Source organism: Protopterus annectens, chromosome 8.part1, assembly GCF_019279795.1.
Source record: "Protopterus annectens isolate FY-2018-M chromosome 8.part1, PAN1.0, whole genome shotgun sequence".
Taxonomy (NCBI): Eukaryota; Metazoa; Chordata; order Ceratodontiformes; family Protopteridae; genus Protopterus; species Protopterus annectens.
Window position 1 is genome coordinate 115,959,503 of NC_056742.1, and position 18,617 is coordinate 115,978,119.

An 18,617-nucleotide genomic window follows, 5' to 3' on the forward strand; every position below is an offset into this window, starting at 1 on the left:
ACACTCCACAAGGGCTGTTTCTGCTTCTTCAGCTTACATGGCTAGACTGCCATTAGACACAATATGTGCAGCTGCCACTTGGTCAAAACCACATACCTTCATTGCACATTACAAAGTAGATAAGGCCTTCAAGGACAGGTCTTCCTTTGGTAATACTGTCCTCAGAAATATACTCCCATGATCCACCCAGGATAAATGGTGCTTGGGATGCTACCCATTTGTAAGAATGAACAGCGAGATTGAACAACTTCACATAAAGACATTATGTACTCACCATAACATTCCATGTGAGTTGTTTATCTCACCTTCATTCTTCCATTCCCTCCCGCCTACCCCCTCCAGGCTTTTCGAAGAACGAGTAAGAGATTTGAGGTCTGGTTGGTCTTTGTATAGGATTTCTTATTCTGGCTGGAGTTACACTCATGTTACTTTGGGATCAGCAAACTAGATCTGAGGTGAGGCAGAGTGCATCATGGGTTAGGGACTTGGCCTCGAGCTAATCGAAAACCTCGAGATTGTGAAAGCGGCTGACTTGGAGCTGAGAGATCAGCTCTGAATCCATTTGTAAGAATGAAGGCGAGATAAACAACTCACATGGAACGTTATGGTGAGTACATAACTTCCTTTTCACCCCGGGGGTCATGTCAGTCGCCCTGCTAGACAGAGGTCCAGGGAAGTAAATATTCCCCTCCCAATTCGATTAGAGAAAGGACCACGGAGAACGCGGTCCATGAGCAGGGGGAGGCAGAAGAGGAAATATTCAGGGGAACCACAACCCCATCACACTTTAAAGAAAATGTGGAACAGCAAAAATTAGTTTATAATTTATCTAGTGTTACTTTGACTTCAGATGATATTAATTTATTGAGTAAAGGACTTAATTTTATACCTAGGAGTAAGAGTAGACTGGCTGACACCGTTATAGATTTAAAAATATTCTGTAGGAATATGATGTTGAAATATCTGCATAAAGGAGTGAATAATGCGTCAGTTAACACAAGAGAGTTCTCCTTTAAAAACTTAAGTGACTTCGTACCTGTACACCATCCACTTATAGAAGAATTCTCAAAATTAACAGAGGATGAGATACATAAATACTATAGTAATTGTAACATCAAACATGGGGTTGGAATGAGGGACAATTTGACTCACAAGGAAAGAATTAGTCTTAAGAAACTACAGAATGATACAACCATCACAATTAGACCAGCCGACAAAGGTGGTTGAGTAGTTGTGATGGACACTGAGAGATATCAGATGTCCATGGAGTATATGCTCAATGACATTTATTATGAACCCATTTCCATAGAGGCAGTACAGGACATAATTGGATATGTTAAGGATACTTTACTTGATATTCACAAGAGCAGACTAATAGATAAAGACCTATATGATTATCTAGTTATTAAAACACCTGTCATTCCAATTATAAATGGTCTACCCAAAATACATAAGGATGCCCGTAACCCACCAATGAGACCAATAGTTTCAGGCCGTGGGTGGGTTACTGAGCATTTATCTGTCTATACGGAGAAATACCTAAGAAGGGTATTAAACAACAATAAATTTGTATTAAAAGACTCGAAGCAGTTCCTAGTTGAGTTATATGAGAACATCAAGCAATTTGATAGTACTGATACATTTATTTTTGCCACCTTTGATGTACAATCATTATTCACGGTTATTCCCAATAATCTGGGACTTGCATATATAACTGATTATTTGAAGGAACATAGTGATTATACCATAGTGTCAATAGACCTTATAGTTCATTTTTTGGAACTTGTTTTGGAGAATAACTTATTCATGTTCAAAGATGTCACATATAGACAGCTGGATGGCGTAGCAATGGGCACTCCTTGTGCCAATAGCTACGCCAATATGGTTCTAGCTTATTGGGAAGAACATGTCCTTTTTTCTGAGACTCTATTTAGAGAACGCATTGTTTTCTATCGACGCTTTGTCGATGATTTGTTTATTCTTTGGAATGGGACCAAAGATGAACTGGAGTCAATGCTCCTTGTTATGAACAATTTGACAAATTGTTTTAAATTTACAATGCAATTCTCTACTCATAAGATAGAATTCTTAGATATATTCATTGAGAGACTGCCCAATGGATTCATAAATACTGGTGTACATCGCAAAGCTTGTTATAGCAATTCTTTACTGCTGAGATCGAGCATGCACCCACCCTTTGATTTCAAAAATGTTATGAAAGGCCAAGCAATCAGAGCATCTAGGTTGAATCCCACTAATGAAGGATTTATGTCAGAAATGGATGACCTGAAGGGAAGGTTGACAGACAGAGGATATAATATAAATGAAGTAAATGCATACTTGGAAGAAGCCAATGTATTACGTTCATCAGTAGCTACACCATATTTTGGACCCCATAATGCCAATGAGATCAGCAAAGAGAATAGCTTTGATAGGTATGTTAAATTTACAACACCCTTCTCTTCGGATTATTTCGAGATTAGGGGAATTGTTATTAAGCATTGGGACATCTTGCAGGTTGATAGTGACCTGAAAGAGATAGTGGGTGATAGACCACGCTTTCTATATAGGACTAAGAAGAATCTGAAGAGAATATTATGTTCTACCAAATCTGAAATGGGCCCCAAGAGAGATGGATACACCAAGCCCTGTGGCCATTGTAATTTTTGTTCCTCCATTGATACCAACACCAAGTTCTTTCATCCTGATTTAAAAACCATATTTAGAACCAATGCAGATGCTGATTGTATGAGCATCAATGTGATGTATTTAGCAGTATGCCAGGCATGCCTGTCCTTTTATGTGGGTAACACCAATTGTAAATTTAGAGACAGGATACATGAGCATTTATATCACATTAGGAAAAGATCGAGCCACAATGCATTGGCTAAGCATATTACTTTATTTGGGGAATCGCACAGTTTCTTGTTCAGAATTCTTGAAGTTGTGATTCCCAATAAAAGGGGTGGAGATATCAGGACCCTTACAGAAAGTAAGGAAAGTGAATGGATAGTTCTTTTAAGAGCTGATAAAGGGTCTGGGCTTAATGAAATAGCGTCCATAAAACCTAAACTAAGACAGCGTAGGAATGTGAGATGATTCTTATGTCTTATACACTATAACACAAGTCTGTATCTATAAGAGTGCATGCATATATGAGATGTTTAGGTATGCATATCCACATTTTGCACACACTGAGCACAATTGCTGTATATATATTTTTGTATAGCTTCCATATGTATACACATTTTTATAAGTATAGTTTTTATAAAGTTCATTAGATGGATTATTCCATCTAATAAGTTTTTAAAAAGTGTTTTAGGATAATTTTGCTTTTTTATATACATCATTTCTCCTTTAAATTGTAATGATGTTAATTGTTTAATTGACTTACTTGCTATATATGTATGATCGTACTTCAGTCATTTTGAGAAGGATCTGAGGAAGCTATTCGTAGTGAAAGCGCTTATCCAAAGTTTGTTTCTGGAACAATAAATTCGTGGAGTTTTAACGTTTGTGGATCGTTTATACTTTGTGACAGTTTCATCTCAGAGTTTGTTACAGCTCGCTTCGCACCATCCCATATGTTTTTTGAGTGCTTAAGTTGGAGTATATGTTGCGTAAACGTGATGTACACAGACAACTCGGATTATATTTAGCTAGAACCAAAGAATTCAGAAAATCAGAACAACTTTTTGTCTCTCATTCAGATACCAAGAATGGGCAACCGGTGTTAAAAGTCACTCTTTCCAAATGGTTAACAGATTGTATAAAATTCACATATTTTTCTGTGAATCAACCGCTAGAACATAAAGTGAAGGCGCACTCCACAAGGGCTGTTTCTGCTTCTTCAGCTAACATGGCTAGACTGCCATTAGACACAATATGTGCAGCTGCCACTTGGTCAAAACCACATACCTTCATTGCACATTACAAAGTAGATAAGGCCTTCAAGGACAGGTCTTCCTTTGGTAATACTGTCCTCAGAAATATACTCCCATGATCCACCCAGGATAAATGGTGCTTGGGACGCTACCCATTTGTAAGAATGAACAGCGAGATTGAACAACTTCACATAAAGACATTATGTACTCACCATAGCATTCCATGTGAGTTGTTTATCTCACCTTCATTCTTCCATTCCCTCCCGCCTACCCCCTCCAGGCTTTTCGAAGAACGAGTAAGAGATTTGAGGTCTGGTTGGTCTTTGTATAGGATTTCTTACTCTGGCTGGAGTTACACTCATGTTACTTTGGGATCGGCAAACTAGATCTGAGGCGAGGCAGAGTGCATCATGGGTTAGGGACTTGGCCTCGAGCTAATCGAAAACCTCGAGATTGTGAAAGCGGCTGACTTGGAGCTGAGAGATCAGCTCTGAATCCATTTGTAAAAATGAAGGCGAGATAAACAACTCACATGGAACGTTATGGTGAGTACATAACTTCCTTTTCACCCTGGGGGTCATGTCAGTCGCCCTGCTAGACAGAGGTCCAGGGAAGTAAATATTGTGGGAAGAAATAGCCAGGGAATTGTTATGGCTAGGCTTGTATAGTCCCTAGGGCTGATAGCCTAATACCAACCTATGAAGCATATCACCTAGGATAGCACCAAGCAGAATAACTTGGGGGGGGGGGGGAACGTTAACTGCTAGAGATGTCAAAAGTTATGAAAGCCCAGTGCAGGAAAATGAATTATAAGTGTAGTTTCAGTATAAACTAAGATTAACCTGAATGAGTTAAAAGACCTGTAAAGATGAATCTAGGAAAGCAAAAGGGGATTTAATTGCATAAGGAAAAGTGTATAAGTGAGTAAGTTGTACAAAGGAAGAGTGACTAAATGACACAAATGGTGATGAATTCATTTGACAAAGTGTTGGGGTGGAGGAAGGAGAAAAAAATCAGAGAGGCCTTCAAGAGAAGTTTACCCAGATTAAAATCAGAAATCATGTAGAATAAAGGAGTTGATTATAATGATTTGGTTTGACAAACATTTACAGACAGCAAGAGCAGAATTACATGTAATCAAATCTGCTGTGAGCAGTGTTGCTTAGTTATCTCTTCAGCCAAGTTACCAAAGCAGATACCATCCACATTAACAGTAGACCATCTTAGCATTCATATCTGTTAAATTAATCATGGCAGAGTAGTACACCTGTGTACAGAGCCCCAGTCATTTGTTGCATTTCCAGTGTTACAGTGGACTGTTAGGTGTCACTGGCTACAGAATCATCATGAATTTACAGATCTTCTCCTGGCATCAGAACCCTATCTCTGGGCACTGAACTAAAGGATTGTTTCTAGCAAATGTTTAGTGGGCTATCCATTCTCACAGCTGAATCTAAAAAGGTCCCAATGAAGAATGCTTGAATGCTAAAATGGACTGCTTGCATCAATACCTTCACTGTGTAAGAGGAGTGGTCCATTTAGCTGGAAGTATAAACAGTCCTTCTGACCTTGAAGTTCTTGGAGGTGAAGTTTTTTCCATGATCTCCTCTCAGTGGGGTAGGCAACCAGTCCAATAGGCAGTAACTAAACAATCAGAGAGTACAAATTCATAATTCTGTGCAGGGAGATGGTGTTTTTATGCCAGCATGTCCTAGACAAGGACATCATTTTCTCAGCAGTTTTCATACTGAGTGAAATGATTGAACCAAGGGACTCCTTAATCCAGTTCATCAGCCCTCTACTGCTGCTCTCTTTCAGTGTCTGTGTCTGGTCTTGATTTTATAGAAGTGGGATATTTAGGATACATAATACTTTTGCCACCTTGAAGAATGAATTCCTTTCCTTATCTGCCTGATACAGCTGAGCAAGAGGTGTTCACAGTGGATGCATTTTGCATCCTGTGATCAAGATTCCTGCCTGTCTTTCCATCATTAATGCCTCATAAAATTGAAGGAATAAAGACCAGTACTGATCCTAGTCATCCCAGCTACTGAGAAGGGCATGATTTTAGGTTCTTGGTCTTGACATGGAGGTTCTCTGAAGTTTGATCAGCAGTGGGCACCATCTCTGACCTCACCTAACCTTCTGCCTGGTACACCAGAATTGACTAAGACCACCAGAACGCCTTTTGTCCAGTTGACTACCTCCAATCAGTAAGTTTTCAAATTGTGCTCCTTTATCTCAGGTACCTGGATTATTTTGGCCTCAGTTATTCCATGTCTGTGGTATAGATGCCAGTTTGTTTAGGTCTGTCTTTGCCTTGCAGAGGGCTAGATGTTTATGACTTAACCACTACTAGCCTATGAATCAGTTCTTTAGACGTGTTCTACATCTGTAGCCAGGCTCTTTTCAATACTTAAATTGCTGCATTAGCTGACAATACCATCCTCTGGTGGCATTTATGTTCATATCTTAGGAAGTACTATTCCTGATATATGTTTTTTTCCAGAAGGTTGAGTGACCCAGGGCCAACTACATTTCCTGCCAACATTAGTTTCTGATTTCCCCTAAAGAAAATCATTCATATCCTTGTTTTCTTCTGCAAGACAAAAATAAGCTAGAGAGAGAGCCTTTCATACCCTAGATGTGCACTGCCAGCACATATTTTATCTGTAGAGGATATATGAGTGTAGGGAATAAGAGCATTTGTGTTTGTGTTCTTTGTTCTGAGGAGGGAAGGGTATTATAGTTGCCAGGCAAGACTTTTCAGGTAGACTGCAAACCATATTGATCTGATGTTATCCCATGTCACTATTCCTCACTCTTGGGTCTTGGATCCGACATCGGATCAAAGCCAGCACTTTACAAACAGCTTCAGGGCTTGAGCTCCTCCCACTCCCATGATCCCTTGCTGCTCTCTAACCCCTCAGATCTCGTTTGATGCATTCAGCTACATACATAGGTTTCTTGGCTCGGCTCCTGTTGTGGGCTAAGTAGTCTAATATTTTCTTCCTTTTTGGGTATTTTTGTTAGTTAATATATTATAGAGTTCTCTTCTAGCAGTAGTTTTCTCTTTCCCCTCCCGATTTGTTAAACTTGTTGGGTTGTTCCATTTTGGCACCCTTTTTCTAGTAGTTGTGAGTTGGTGTAGTTTTTCCTCCTAGAGTAGTTGCTTTTCAGTTTTCCAAGCTAGTTTTTATTATTTGTTCTTCTGTGAGTGTGTTTTCAGCTAATTTTCTTCTGGTATGACCTCTGCTTGATTTACTGTAATGAGATAGCTTACCCCTTAGGTTTGGTCACTATGTCTGACAAGCTTGTAGTGGTGCTCCTCATGTGGTCCGAAGATGCCTGCTTCAGGTTTGAATGGGGAGTGCCTTTATTGCTTGGGGGCCGACCACCTGGAGGTTGAATGTGACATTTGTGCTGCATTCAACACCAGGGCTTTGGTTGGGCGCCAAAACAATCTATTGTTGAAAGGGTTGGCTCAAGGGTGTCCTAAGGCTCAGTCCACTGCCAAGTCTGGACCCTCAGAGCACAAAAGGAAGACCCCTGTCTGTAGGGTCTTCTTCTGCCATAAAGATGAAGCTGTCAGATCCTAGTGCCTTGCATTCGACCCCAGCCTCTACTCTGTTGGATCCAATACTCTTGGATCCCAAGATCCGTGACCATCATGGATCCGTGGCTTCCACTCCAAAGCCTTTGGATCTGAGATCTCGAGAATTGACCCCTGGATCCAAGGTCTCCGGTCTGAGGGTTTTGGATCCAGCCAGATCTGGCTCCCTCAGATCCAGGACATATAGGATCCAGTCCTTTGGATCCTACCTTGTCTTCAGATCCAAGGAAGTCAGAGCCAGGATCAGTGTGGGATCCCACTATTATTATCAAGGATTCCCCATCAGGCTCTGGCTTGGGGCAGTTTCCTTCTGTCTCCAAGCAGAGAACCCATTCTTTAAAAGGGAGGTCCTCGGGATTAGACACCCATCCCCAGCTAGGTCCTGCACTTCCTCCAGATCCTCCAGGAGTTTACTGCTTTCTGGTGTGGACAGGATGATGAGGTCTTTTCTTAAGGCTCAGATTGAGCTGGGGCTTCTCTCGTTCCCTGCCCATCTGGCTGGCTAGGGGGCTATCTCCTACCCCCTCATTGATTTCTCCTCTTCTGACCAGATTGGTTTCAGACTTCCTGACCCTGGAACATACAGGGGAGGGAAATGAGGATTTCTGGGGGCCCTTCTCTACCCCATCTGAGTCCCTGACTCCTGCTTGGCCTCCCCTGGACAGGTGGAGTCCAAGAACTGAGTGGTCGCCTTGGTGTCCTTGGGTGGGGGTTCTGGCCCTAGGTTTTCAGACCAGTCCCTTCCCCTTGATGCTTTGGCCCTTGACAGCTTGGGGCTGGTACTATCCGGAGGCCCAGAGGTTCTGGCCTGCTCCGGTCCTTCTCCCCAGATTGGCCTTCCTACCAGGACTGCAGACAGAGAATCATCCAGTCCTTTGGCTTTCCAGGTCATTGAGTGGACCGTTTCCTCCCAGAGAGTTTCCTCCCTGGCCTTCCGGGAATCATTCCAGCCCCATTTTGCGGACCCCACTTATCCTGTCCCTGGTCAGCCCTCTTGAACTAGCCTACAGGTGGGAGCTGCCCCACTCAGGGTCCCCCTCTCTTCTGAGTACTCCCCCGAGCCACCCCTGGAGGAGGTTCCTCAGAAGAGATCATGTAAGAGGAGGCACGTAGACTCCCTTGCCAAATCACTCACTGAGGATACAGACCTCGATGAAGGGGATGGGTCCCCCAGGTCTTCGCCGAGGATGTCTCCTTTGGGGACATCTTGGAAATCATTGGGCTTAAGGGCAGTTGGTCTTCCCTTCCCCCATCCTTCGAGGAGTCCATTGTCCTGAAGGATTTCGAGACAGGACTGTCTACCTCCTGGGTATCCCCTCCGGCAGATTAACTCATTGATCTCATCACCAGCAGGGCTTAGAAGGAGCCAGATGCTGTAGAGTCTGTCTTCAAACAAGCCAACAAGTTCCTTAACCCCCCTTCCGACAAGTAGTTTTGGTCTAAAGGCATGCCAGTCGATGCAATCATGGTAGCTGCTGACGCCAAGAAGGAGCTGGCGGAACATAGCACATCTGTCTATCCCCCCCAGCCGTGAGTCCTGGGCAGTTGACGGGCATGGAAAGCGGTTGTTCACCTCAGCCAACATTGGGCTGCGGGCTCTCAATTATCTGGCACATTTCACCTGACTTCAAAGGGACCTGGTCAAGGAGCTTACCACATCCCTTTCTGAGGTACTGCCTGCTGGAGAACTAAACAGGGTGTCCCCCAAACTATCCACACTTTCTTCCCTGGCTAATTCATCAATGAAGCTGATTGCCAAAGTGACAGAAGGACCTCTCAAGTGGCCAGCACAGGCATCACTATTCAGTGTCATGCCTGGCTGAGCCTTTGCAGATTTGTGGAATCTTTCAAGGAGTCTTTCACCAACGCCCCTTTTGATGGTTCTACCCTGTCTGGCCCTTTTCTCAAAGAAACTCTCACCTGCATTGAGCAGGTGGGCAAAACTTTGTTGGCTGTAAGAATCAGATTCTCCACCCCTCAACACTCCTTTTCCAAGATGCAATGAGGGGCTAGGAAGATGTGGTTTCGCAAGTCGCAGTCTGCCTTCCAGGTCCAGAACGCTCAAGATTAGCCCTCCTCCAGAGGTTGGGGGAGAGGGTTCAATGGCAGATGCCACCCAAGGAGCAGAGGGGGGTCTGCAAAATCAGGGCTCCAGAGAACCCTTCTCTGAGAATTACCAGGGCTCTAGAGAACCCTTCTATGAGAAGCCCAGCAGCTGTCCTGAAGCACTGCTTGACTGTCCTGCCCTGGAGGCAGTCGGGAATCATTTGCCCTTGCATTCTTTAGCCTGTGCAAGTATCACAAAAAATCATTGGGTGGTAAACATCATCTCCAGGGGTTATTCTATTCCGTTTTCCCAGCCTCCTCCAGTCAGGAGATACCTCCCCGATCCACCACCCCATTAGAGGGTGCTAGTTCAGGAAGAAGTGCTCAGGCTTCTTTGAAAGAGAGCCATCCAAGAGGTCCTCCCAGGACAACTAGAACCCAGAACTTACTCTCACTTCCTTTTGGTGCCAAGGAGGACTGGTCACCTGCATCCAATTCTGGACCTCAGCAAACTCAAATCTCTCTGTCAAGAAGTCCAAGTTCCATATGGTCACTGTTCAGTCTCTTACACAAGGATAATTCGATGTGCTCTATAGATCTCCAGGATGTGTACTATCACATAAAAATAGACAGGCACTCCAGGAGACATCTCCACTTTTGAGTAGGGGCCAGTCATTACCAGTTGAGAACCCTGCCCTTTGGTCTCACCACAACCCCCCAGGTGTTTACAAAGTGCATAGCAGCGGTCGCAGCTCATCTGAGACTGCAAGGATTCCAGGTGTTTCCCTGTCTCGATGATTGGCTCCTCATGGCTCCCGTGAAGCATCATCTGGCCACTTTCTCTCAAGATCTACTACAACTTTTCGACCAGCTAAGCATCACAGGGAACCTCCCCAAATCCAACCTCACTCTGTCCCAAACCTTGGAGTTCATCAGGATTCAGTTGGACACTGTGTTAGAGATTGCAGCACTCCCGCCCTGGCAGGTACAACTCATCAGATCTCATGTTCAATGTCTTCTCGACCTGTCTCATCCCCAGGCCCAGCTAGTTCTCTGGGCCTTGGGGTCCATGGCTGTGGTAATCTACCTAGTGCCTCCAGTTTCTACTTGAGGGTTATGCAGTGGACTCTAGTGGTTCAGTGGTCTTCCCTGGTTCACCCAGTGTCAGCTCCATTCCAACTCGCACCAGTGTGCAGACGTAATCTCCTTTGGTGGATTCGGTTTCCCGATCTTCTAGCAGGCAGACCGTTCTCTCTTCCACCCCCCAGAGCCACAGTGACCACGGACGCTTCCCTGTTGGGGGGGGGGATTTTCAGGGACAGACGGTCCAAGGCATGTGGTCCAAAGCAGATACCGAACTGCATATTAGTGTCCTGGAGATGACGGCAGTTCTCCTCGTGTTACAAGCCTTCCAGGACTGCCTCCCTCCAGGTACCATTGCAGTTCACACAGACAACATGGCAGTTGTGTGGTACCTCAATAAGTAGGGTGGCACATGTTCGTATCTCCTTTGTCGCGAGGCCATGAGAGTGTGGGAATGGGTGATATCCTTGGGGCACTTTCCCCTTGCAACGCACATTCCCAGGGAGTCCAAGGTGCTGGCGGACAGACCGAGCAGGGCAATTCTGAGTTCTCATGAGTGGTTCTTGAGTCCTTTGGTGGTGAAAGAGATCTTCCTTCGCTGGGGTCAGCCGAGCTGCGATCTCTTTGCATCCCCTCTCAACCAGAAAAGCAGATGGTATTTCTCCCTGATTCCCCCAAACAGGAAGTCCCCCAGGGACTGCACAGAATTCAGCCCTTTCTAGGAAGTGTGAAAAATCAACTTTTAAATGACTGGGTGCGCAGAGATAGCCTCTTCCACCCTCAAGGAATCTGACAATTGTAAAAATATAGAATCCATAAAGCAGATTTACATTCTCCCATTCCAAGATTCAGCTGGAATGTTTAATTAAAGCTGCATGCCTTTTATAGCAGAACAGTCTAAGCAGCAGGTTAATCTCAATTAATTCCATCATGAGCAACTACTGAGCAGTCATGCAGAATAGCAAGTCACTTTGCTGAGCAAGAAAAGGAATTCTTCTATTCAGATTCTTCCTATTGCCAAAAAAGGAAGATCGGTTTAGATTTATTTTACATCTCACAGACACAAACAGGTTTATCAAGACAAAAATAGGCAGTAATGTTTTACAGTGTAGAGACTGATCTTCATTACTAGTTCACTGTTGCAGTAGCCTAAGCTATGTGGGACATATCCTGACAGGGATCATATATCTGTTTGGTATTCAAAAGCTTTTGGGTACCTTCCAAATGCACTGTACATATGAAGGAGCACAAAGCCCTGCTGGAATAAAATCAAATGTATGGGAATCAAAATTCAGAGCTTTCTTACCTAAAGATATAGTAGTTAGACATTGTCTTCACTGTGTTTTCAGTGGCATGGCTGTTGGCTTGTTCAATCGATGAGCAGATATCTACCCCTTTGGGACTTTCCTTCTGTTTTTGGGAGAAAGCTGATTTTGTTTTTGCTTATGTCTGGGAGAAAGGGAAAGTGTCCTTATGAGTGGCAGATTCTGTATAATGATTTCCATGCAGCTTCTTGTTTTGTTTAGGGGAGTTGTCTGCTTGTGTAGTATTTATTTATCTTTTATTCCTCAAATAGAAGCCAACTCAGCTTCCTTAATTTTTATCTAGATAACCAGTAGCTTAAGGCCCTCATGAAACTGTCAATGGACTCAGCTGCTAGTACCTTAGATGTTCCCCTTCCAGGTTCTAAGAAGAAAATGGTAAGATGGGTCCCTAAAGCAGCTCTTGCTGTACCCTCTCTCTCTCTTCCCTGGCCCATTTGGAGTCCTCAGATCATCCATCTCTTTCTTCTAACCCCTCTGGTGCTGCTCTTCAGAACGCTTCTAAATGTCTGGAGTTTAATATGTTCTCCTGGGCTGGATGTATGCCTACTGCTGAGAAGGGATATCCTTGGTGATCTTTGAAGGGCTAGACAGCATCCCTCAAGTGTTAGTCATGGAAGAGGTACCAGGCACCTACGTTGAAGCCCATACATCTGAGTCTTCCTAGAGCTCCTGTTTACATACTCCTAAAGCAGAGTCAGAAAACTAAACATATCCCCACTCCTACAACCCCTTCTTCTAAACACTACGGGTAGGAATGTTTTATTTTTCTTTACTAAGTATTTTTTTAAGATCTGTCAGTCTTTTCACTCTGCTTCACCAGCTTCTGTTTTTTCAGATAGTGAAGTCTGATGCAAAAGAGCTTGTTCCTCCACTGCCTCCATGGAATCAGAATCTGAAACTGTTTCTTCATGTTCTCCAGTAGAAAAAATATATTTTTTCAGATACCATAGGCATGATGAAAGATCTCTGTCAATGAGATGGTGTAACAGATATCTGATACAGAAAGATATTATGACCTTTTACAGGTAGATACCCTTAAGCCTGTGCTTATCCCTCTTGTTATTGTTGTACCAGAGGATGCCTTTAACGCTACATGCACTTCACCTGACAAGACAGCCCTCTGCACCTAAAAACACAGACAAACATTACAAACTGCAAAAGTCCCATAAGTTTATTTTTTGTAAACCTGTTGCTGACCCATCTGTTATTTCTTTGGTACAAGGATCTAGTTCTAAGCACCTTATTGCTACTAATTCTGTACTTTCTGACAAGAACACCAAGGCTTTTGACAGGTACAGGAAGAAAGTATATATATCACCCATTGTAGCATTCAGAAAAGTTAATTGTCAGGCACATATGGCTAAATATATTTTGCAAACATTTTCTAATATGAATAAGGCAGTTGCTAAATTACCCTCTTTTGATAATAAGACCTCATTACTCACCATGATTGCTTCAGTAGCACAGGTCACTTGGCATTTTTCAAAATACTCTTAGGATGCTGTGGATTTAATGTCAAGAGCTGCTACATCTAGGTCTCCTATGTGTAGATACACATAGCTAACATCCAAGAACCTCACTGAAGATGTCAATTCTACATTTCTTTATGATCCCCTTGATTAGTAATTATTTGGTACCTCATCAGCTGAAATTTTGAATGGGGGGATCTAATCCAAGAGTCAAACAAAATTTTCAATCTCATAGTCTCATATATAACTGAAATGACCCCTCTAGTTCTGGACCTTTTAACAGAAAACCATTTAAACAATTCCAACAAAAATCATGGAAACAGCAGTTCAAGAAACAACATCAAAAGAAAAAAGGAGGGGCAACTCAGACTCAATCTCAGTCAATAAAAAAATGACTGGCAATGCTCCTCTTCCACACCCCTTCCCAACCCTGGCTACTGTCTCAACCTTTCAAGAAATCTTTCTCTTTACCTTCCCCTTTGGAACCAGGTCACAACAGATTCCTATGTACTAGAAATAATTCAAAACAGGTACAGGTGGCAATGGCACTCATTTCCTCCAAACCTAGGAGTTCACCTGCAAAATCAAACATACCTCTGTCCTCCCAACACTTCCTATATGCTGCCCTAAGGCGTAATCGAATCTGTACCATTGGGTCAAAAAGGAATGTCTTCAATAATTTTTATTGCCCAAAAATGAGGGAAACTAAAGAACTATTATGGACTTGTTTTTCTTAAATCAAACTCCCAAAACTCAACATCCTTACCTTTCAGTCTTCTTTTCTTCTGATTCAGGCTCTTGTGTGGTAAATCTGGACCTAAACGATGCATATCAGCATATTCCCATTTATAAAGAATCAGATACTTTTAAGGTTTTCTGTTTCTGGTTCACATTTTCAGTTCTGTCCTTTACCCTTTGGTCTTTACACATATAAAGCTGTCTTTCTCTTTACTTCCAACTGAAGTGAATGTGCTTACCTCATCTCCCTGAATGTCTGATTTTTCTGTGGCTTTTTAAATTGCAATAGAATAGTTCTTGAAAGGAATTCTTTATTTGAGGCCTCCAGTTCATTTTAACTCCTGACTTGAACTTGAATGCCATTTTTTATTACTTTTGGGGAAAAAAATCGTAATTGCAGTCACTTCAGTCAGAAGGATTTTTGAACTGCAAATCTTAATGATTTCCCATAAAGACAAAATGTCTCTGCTAAAAGATTCCTCCTTTGTGCCTGGCATATTTTCTGAAAGTTCTTTAATCTTAATCCTGCCAGATGTCCCTGTTATTTCCCAAATGGGGTATTGATGCTGGAGGAATTTTACATGTTGTGATTTACACAGACAAATAACAACTTCCCCGCTAAAAGAAGTAAACCTCTGTCACAGTCGGTATTACCATGATTGTTCTGAAATGAAAACAGCGCGTGCCAGTTACCAAACAGATCACAAACATTGGTTGTCTAATTGCAACATGTTTTTCTGTGAAAAATACACTGTGATTTGGAGGCTAAAACCTACTATACCAGGTCAGCAGCTACCACAGTAACCTTATTTAAATTGTATATACCCAGAGTGTCTGTGAATTTGCTGCTTTACATACACAGTTACAATTTTTCTTTTTACCTCTCCCCTCCTGGTGCTATACAGCATCTGGCTGTTCTTGCATCTTCCACACCCACCAAATTCTGGACCTGCCAATTGCTTCATCTGGGTACCCCTGGTGTAACCCTTCACCAAGTGGGCCCCAAGACTGTTTAGAAAGTCATCCTGAATATTGACAAAGTTGTAGCCCCAAGGAATGAAATATCCAGTTGTTTGTTTGTAAATGGAGCCTAGAGCCATCACATACTCAGTCATACCTTTCAAGAGTATCTTATTATGAAGAATGTTACTCATTTTGTGTCTTAAGACATCCATGTTCTTCACAGTTCCATACTAAAATAGTCTGTAACACATTCAGTTTTAAGATTTTTTTTAGCTGATATCCACAGTAAATTAATACTGCAACATATTAATTCAGCAAAATAACTTCAACTAGGAACTTGTGAGCTTCCTAGTTGAAGTTGTTAGTAAGCTGTTAATAATTGTTCCACAGTTTGCCCATTTATTTTACATTAGGAGAGGTGGTATTATATATTTTAGAGATGGAAGGTTAACAGCCATGATCAGAGTTGCTAGGGGAGTGGCTAGTGCAGTGACATCATGATGTTGTCTTCTCATTCTGTAATCTGAGTAGATGACCTGTGAAGCTGCTGGTTTTCAACAGAATTTTCACAGTCATTAAGTCTCCAAACTCTCCTCCAAAATTGGAGAGTTGGCCTTCAGTCACTTCATCCCGTCCCCTGCCAGCTGGCAATACCGGTGGCTTTAATCTGTTCCTAAACTCATATCTCTGGTGGTGTCCATGTGCCATTGGGCCTTCCATTTATACATTTTCAAAACTTTACAGACTGGATGCTTATTCTATAGGCAGAACAGGATTTGCATGTGCTGTCCTTCAAGGCAGACATTAGGCCACCAACTGCTGGGAGCCGAGGGGACAATACTTGGTAGTCTTCATTGTTGTTATGATTTTGTATCAGTGATTCTTATGAGAAGCATAGTACAGCTGTGTGTATGCTCACCATAACTGCAGATATTCAACTAATGTGTTAATAATTGCAGGAAAGGCTCTCAATCAGAAGTGTACCTGGCTCAAACAATGCTTTTTGCTAGTCTCACGAACTAGTCTAGTGCCCCATCCTTCAAGTGAAGAGCAAAAACAAAAAAAAGACTTCTGCAAAAGTTGCAAGATGCTTCTTGCAGTACTCAATCTGCACCTCCTCCCATCTCCAGCTCTTCAAGTAAAGAGCAAAAAAAAAAAAAAAAATTTAGCAAGCAGTTGCTACAGTTTAGACCACACATGGAGTCTACAGTGCTCACGTTTGACCACACATGTAATAAAGACTTTTAAAAGCTGGTGTTGCACTAAAGAGCTGTGTGGTCAGGATGATGGATGGTTGATTGCTACCCCAACACTTTGCACCTGGGGTTGTTGCCCCTGTCACCCCACAGTAGTTCACCCCCTAAATGCTGTGTTTGTATATAGTTAGTTCCATGATAGTTCTAAGCTTATGGGTTATTATTTCCAGTTATACTACTGATCTTAAAGTTACAAATAATTTTGGGGAAAAATTAAGATTACAATGCATTTTTTTGTATGACCACACTTTCAAGATGATGTCATAGTAGGTATTGGTCACTGATTTACATACTCCAGCAAGGCATTCTGGGTAAGCAAACTCATCTTACTACTTTAGAAGAGTAACTTCTTAAATTGTGTCCCATGTTATTTTTCAAAGTAACATGTTCCATCTGCAAAACGTAACTTCAGGTAGTATGGAAATATAGCTAACTGTATACTAATTTAGATATTGAGAAGTATAGTTGGTTCAGTGTTTTCATGATATCCTAGAAGCAGTTTTCAGCTCCAGAAAATATTCCAGGAGGCTGTGCTTTTCAACAAAATAAAAAGTAAAAATAGTACATTTTATGCATCAAGGTCTGTATGGTTTGGAATTAATATATTATGAGGGTGTTACTTCCAAGTCAAAGTGTGTACTTCTTACACTTGCTTCAGAAAGCACAGCAATAGATCAAACCACATTTATTGTTTTGGCTTCCACTTTGGCTTTATAATTTATGGCTTAATGTTTTGGTGTTTTATAGATTTTTTTTCTGCATTTTTCAGTAAGTGGGTTAGGCATCCAAAGCTCATTTAACCTTCCCCTATATCATTAATTGGTATTATCATCTTATTTGCTATTTCCTAAGCAGCACAAAAGACCTGAGTAGGACATTTCAGCAGTTTCTTTTTTATACCCAATCTCTCCAATAGCTACAGTATGAGACAGCGTTACTTACCCTTAGGGACATTCTGCTGCTGAAAAAAAACATCACTCTAGGGAACTGACTTTCTGCATTGGCTGTTTACCATTTATATATGAATTCCTACATTAATTATGTTGTTATTCAGACATCTGCGTATATGATGATGATTTTTATGATGAATAAATTCACAACTGTTCTTTGTTTGCATTGAGGTTATACTTTGTATTAGTCAAAAAGCAGCTTTTTATTTTTTGATATTTATGGCATTTGCACAGCTATTCGCACTTGAAGAATGTAAATGGCTGCTTTCTGATACAGACACTCCAAGTAGGGGGCGATACAATTCCCTGTGAAGAATCAGATATAATAATTAGTGCATGAGGAAAACCCCTCTGTTTTATGGTGTAGGGGATTTTACTCATCCAGTAAAGCAGTCATTAGAAACTTCTGTTGGTTTTGCTCATAGTGTTTGCTTCAAATGACTGCAGTGCACATTGGAGAATGGAGATTGGCAGAACCAGTTCCATTGTCTGTATGCAATACCTACATAATTGTCTTCATTCAAAATCTGATTTGACTCCTAATGCATTGTCTGAGTTTTACATTGATATATATATTGCTTTCCACACAGCTTACACCTTAAACCTAAGCTCATATGTAAGCAACGTATCAGCTCAGTATGCCTTTTTCTTTTAGCAAGCTTGACATAAATGCATGTGTTTTAAGTACAAATGGTTTAAATTATCAGAAAAATGGCTTTATGTAAGAAGCTGTTTGCTCATCTTCAGTATAAATTTGTAGAACACCAACAACATTAAATGTACCTTTTCTGTTTTTAACAGGCTCACAATGATTTGCTGAGAACATATGAAGCCAAGCTGCAAGCCTTTGGAATTCCCACAGATGAGCTAGGATTTAACCCACTAGAAACCACAATGGCTGGACAGAATCTAGGAAAGGGAGCAGCAGGACTTGTTGCTATGCCAACATAAGAGGATCATGAACAGACTGTGTAATCATCCATTCTCCACTTGCCTCAGAATAAGAAAATCCTCTCAGGAATGCTTAAGCAGCTCTACAGGAACACTAAATACTCTATAATAAAATTAAACATATTTTATTCTTTTAAATTTGTCTATTCCATCTGTTGTGTCATTTATAGTAGTGCAGGTGTTATTGTTTTATTTTTCTGTAACCCACTAGGCACCAGAAGGACAGCACACTCTGGAGTGCAGCACTCCCATTATGTTGCACTGTAGTGTCAGTACTGGAAATGCATTCCTGCACCTTACGTGGGAATAAAAAACACAACCTTCTGATCTTTCCTGCAC

The 18,617-nt window shown here is 41.7% G+C and overlaps 1 protein-coding gene across 3 annotated transcripts in view; it reads left to right on the plus strand.

Moving 5' to 3' along the window:
• Nucleotides 1–18,416, plus strand: part of GAS8 (growth arrest specific 8) — a 517,118-nt gene extending 498,702 nt beyond the window's left edge. For all 3 annotated transcript variants that reach the window (XM_044081740.1, XM_044081739.1, XM_044081737.1), the window contains one exon: nt 18,129–18,416. In XM_044081740.1, the coding sequence (XP_043937675.1) occupies nt 18,129–18,278 (150 nt within the window). In that variant the 3' untranslated portion in view covers nt 18,279–18,416. The remainder of the gene's footprint in view (nt 1–18,128) is intronic.
• Nucleotides 18,417–18,617: the final 201 nt, after the last annotated feature.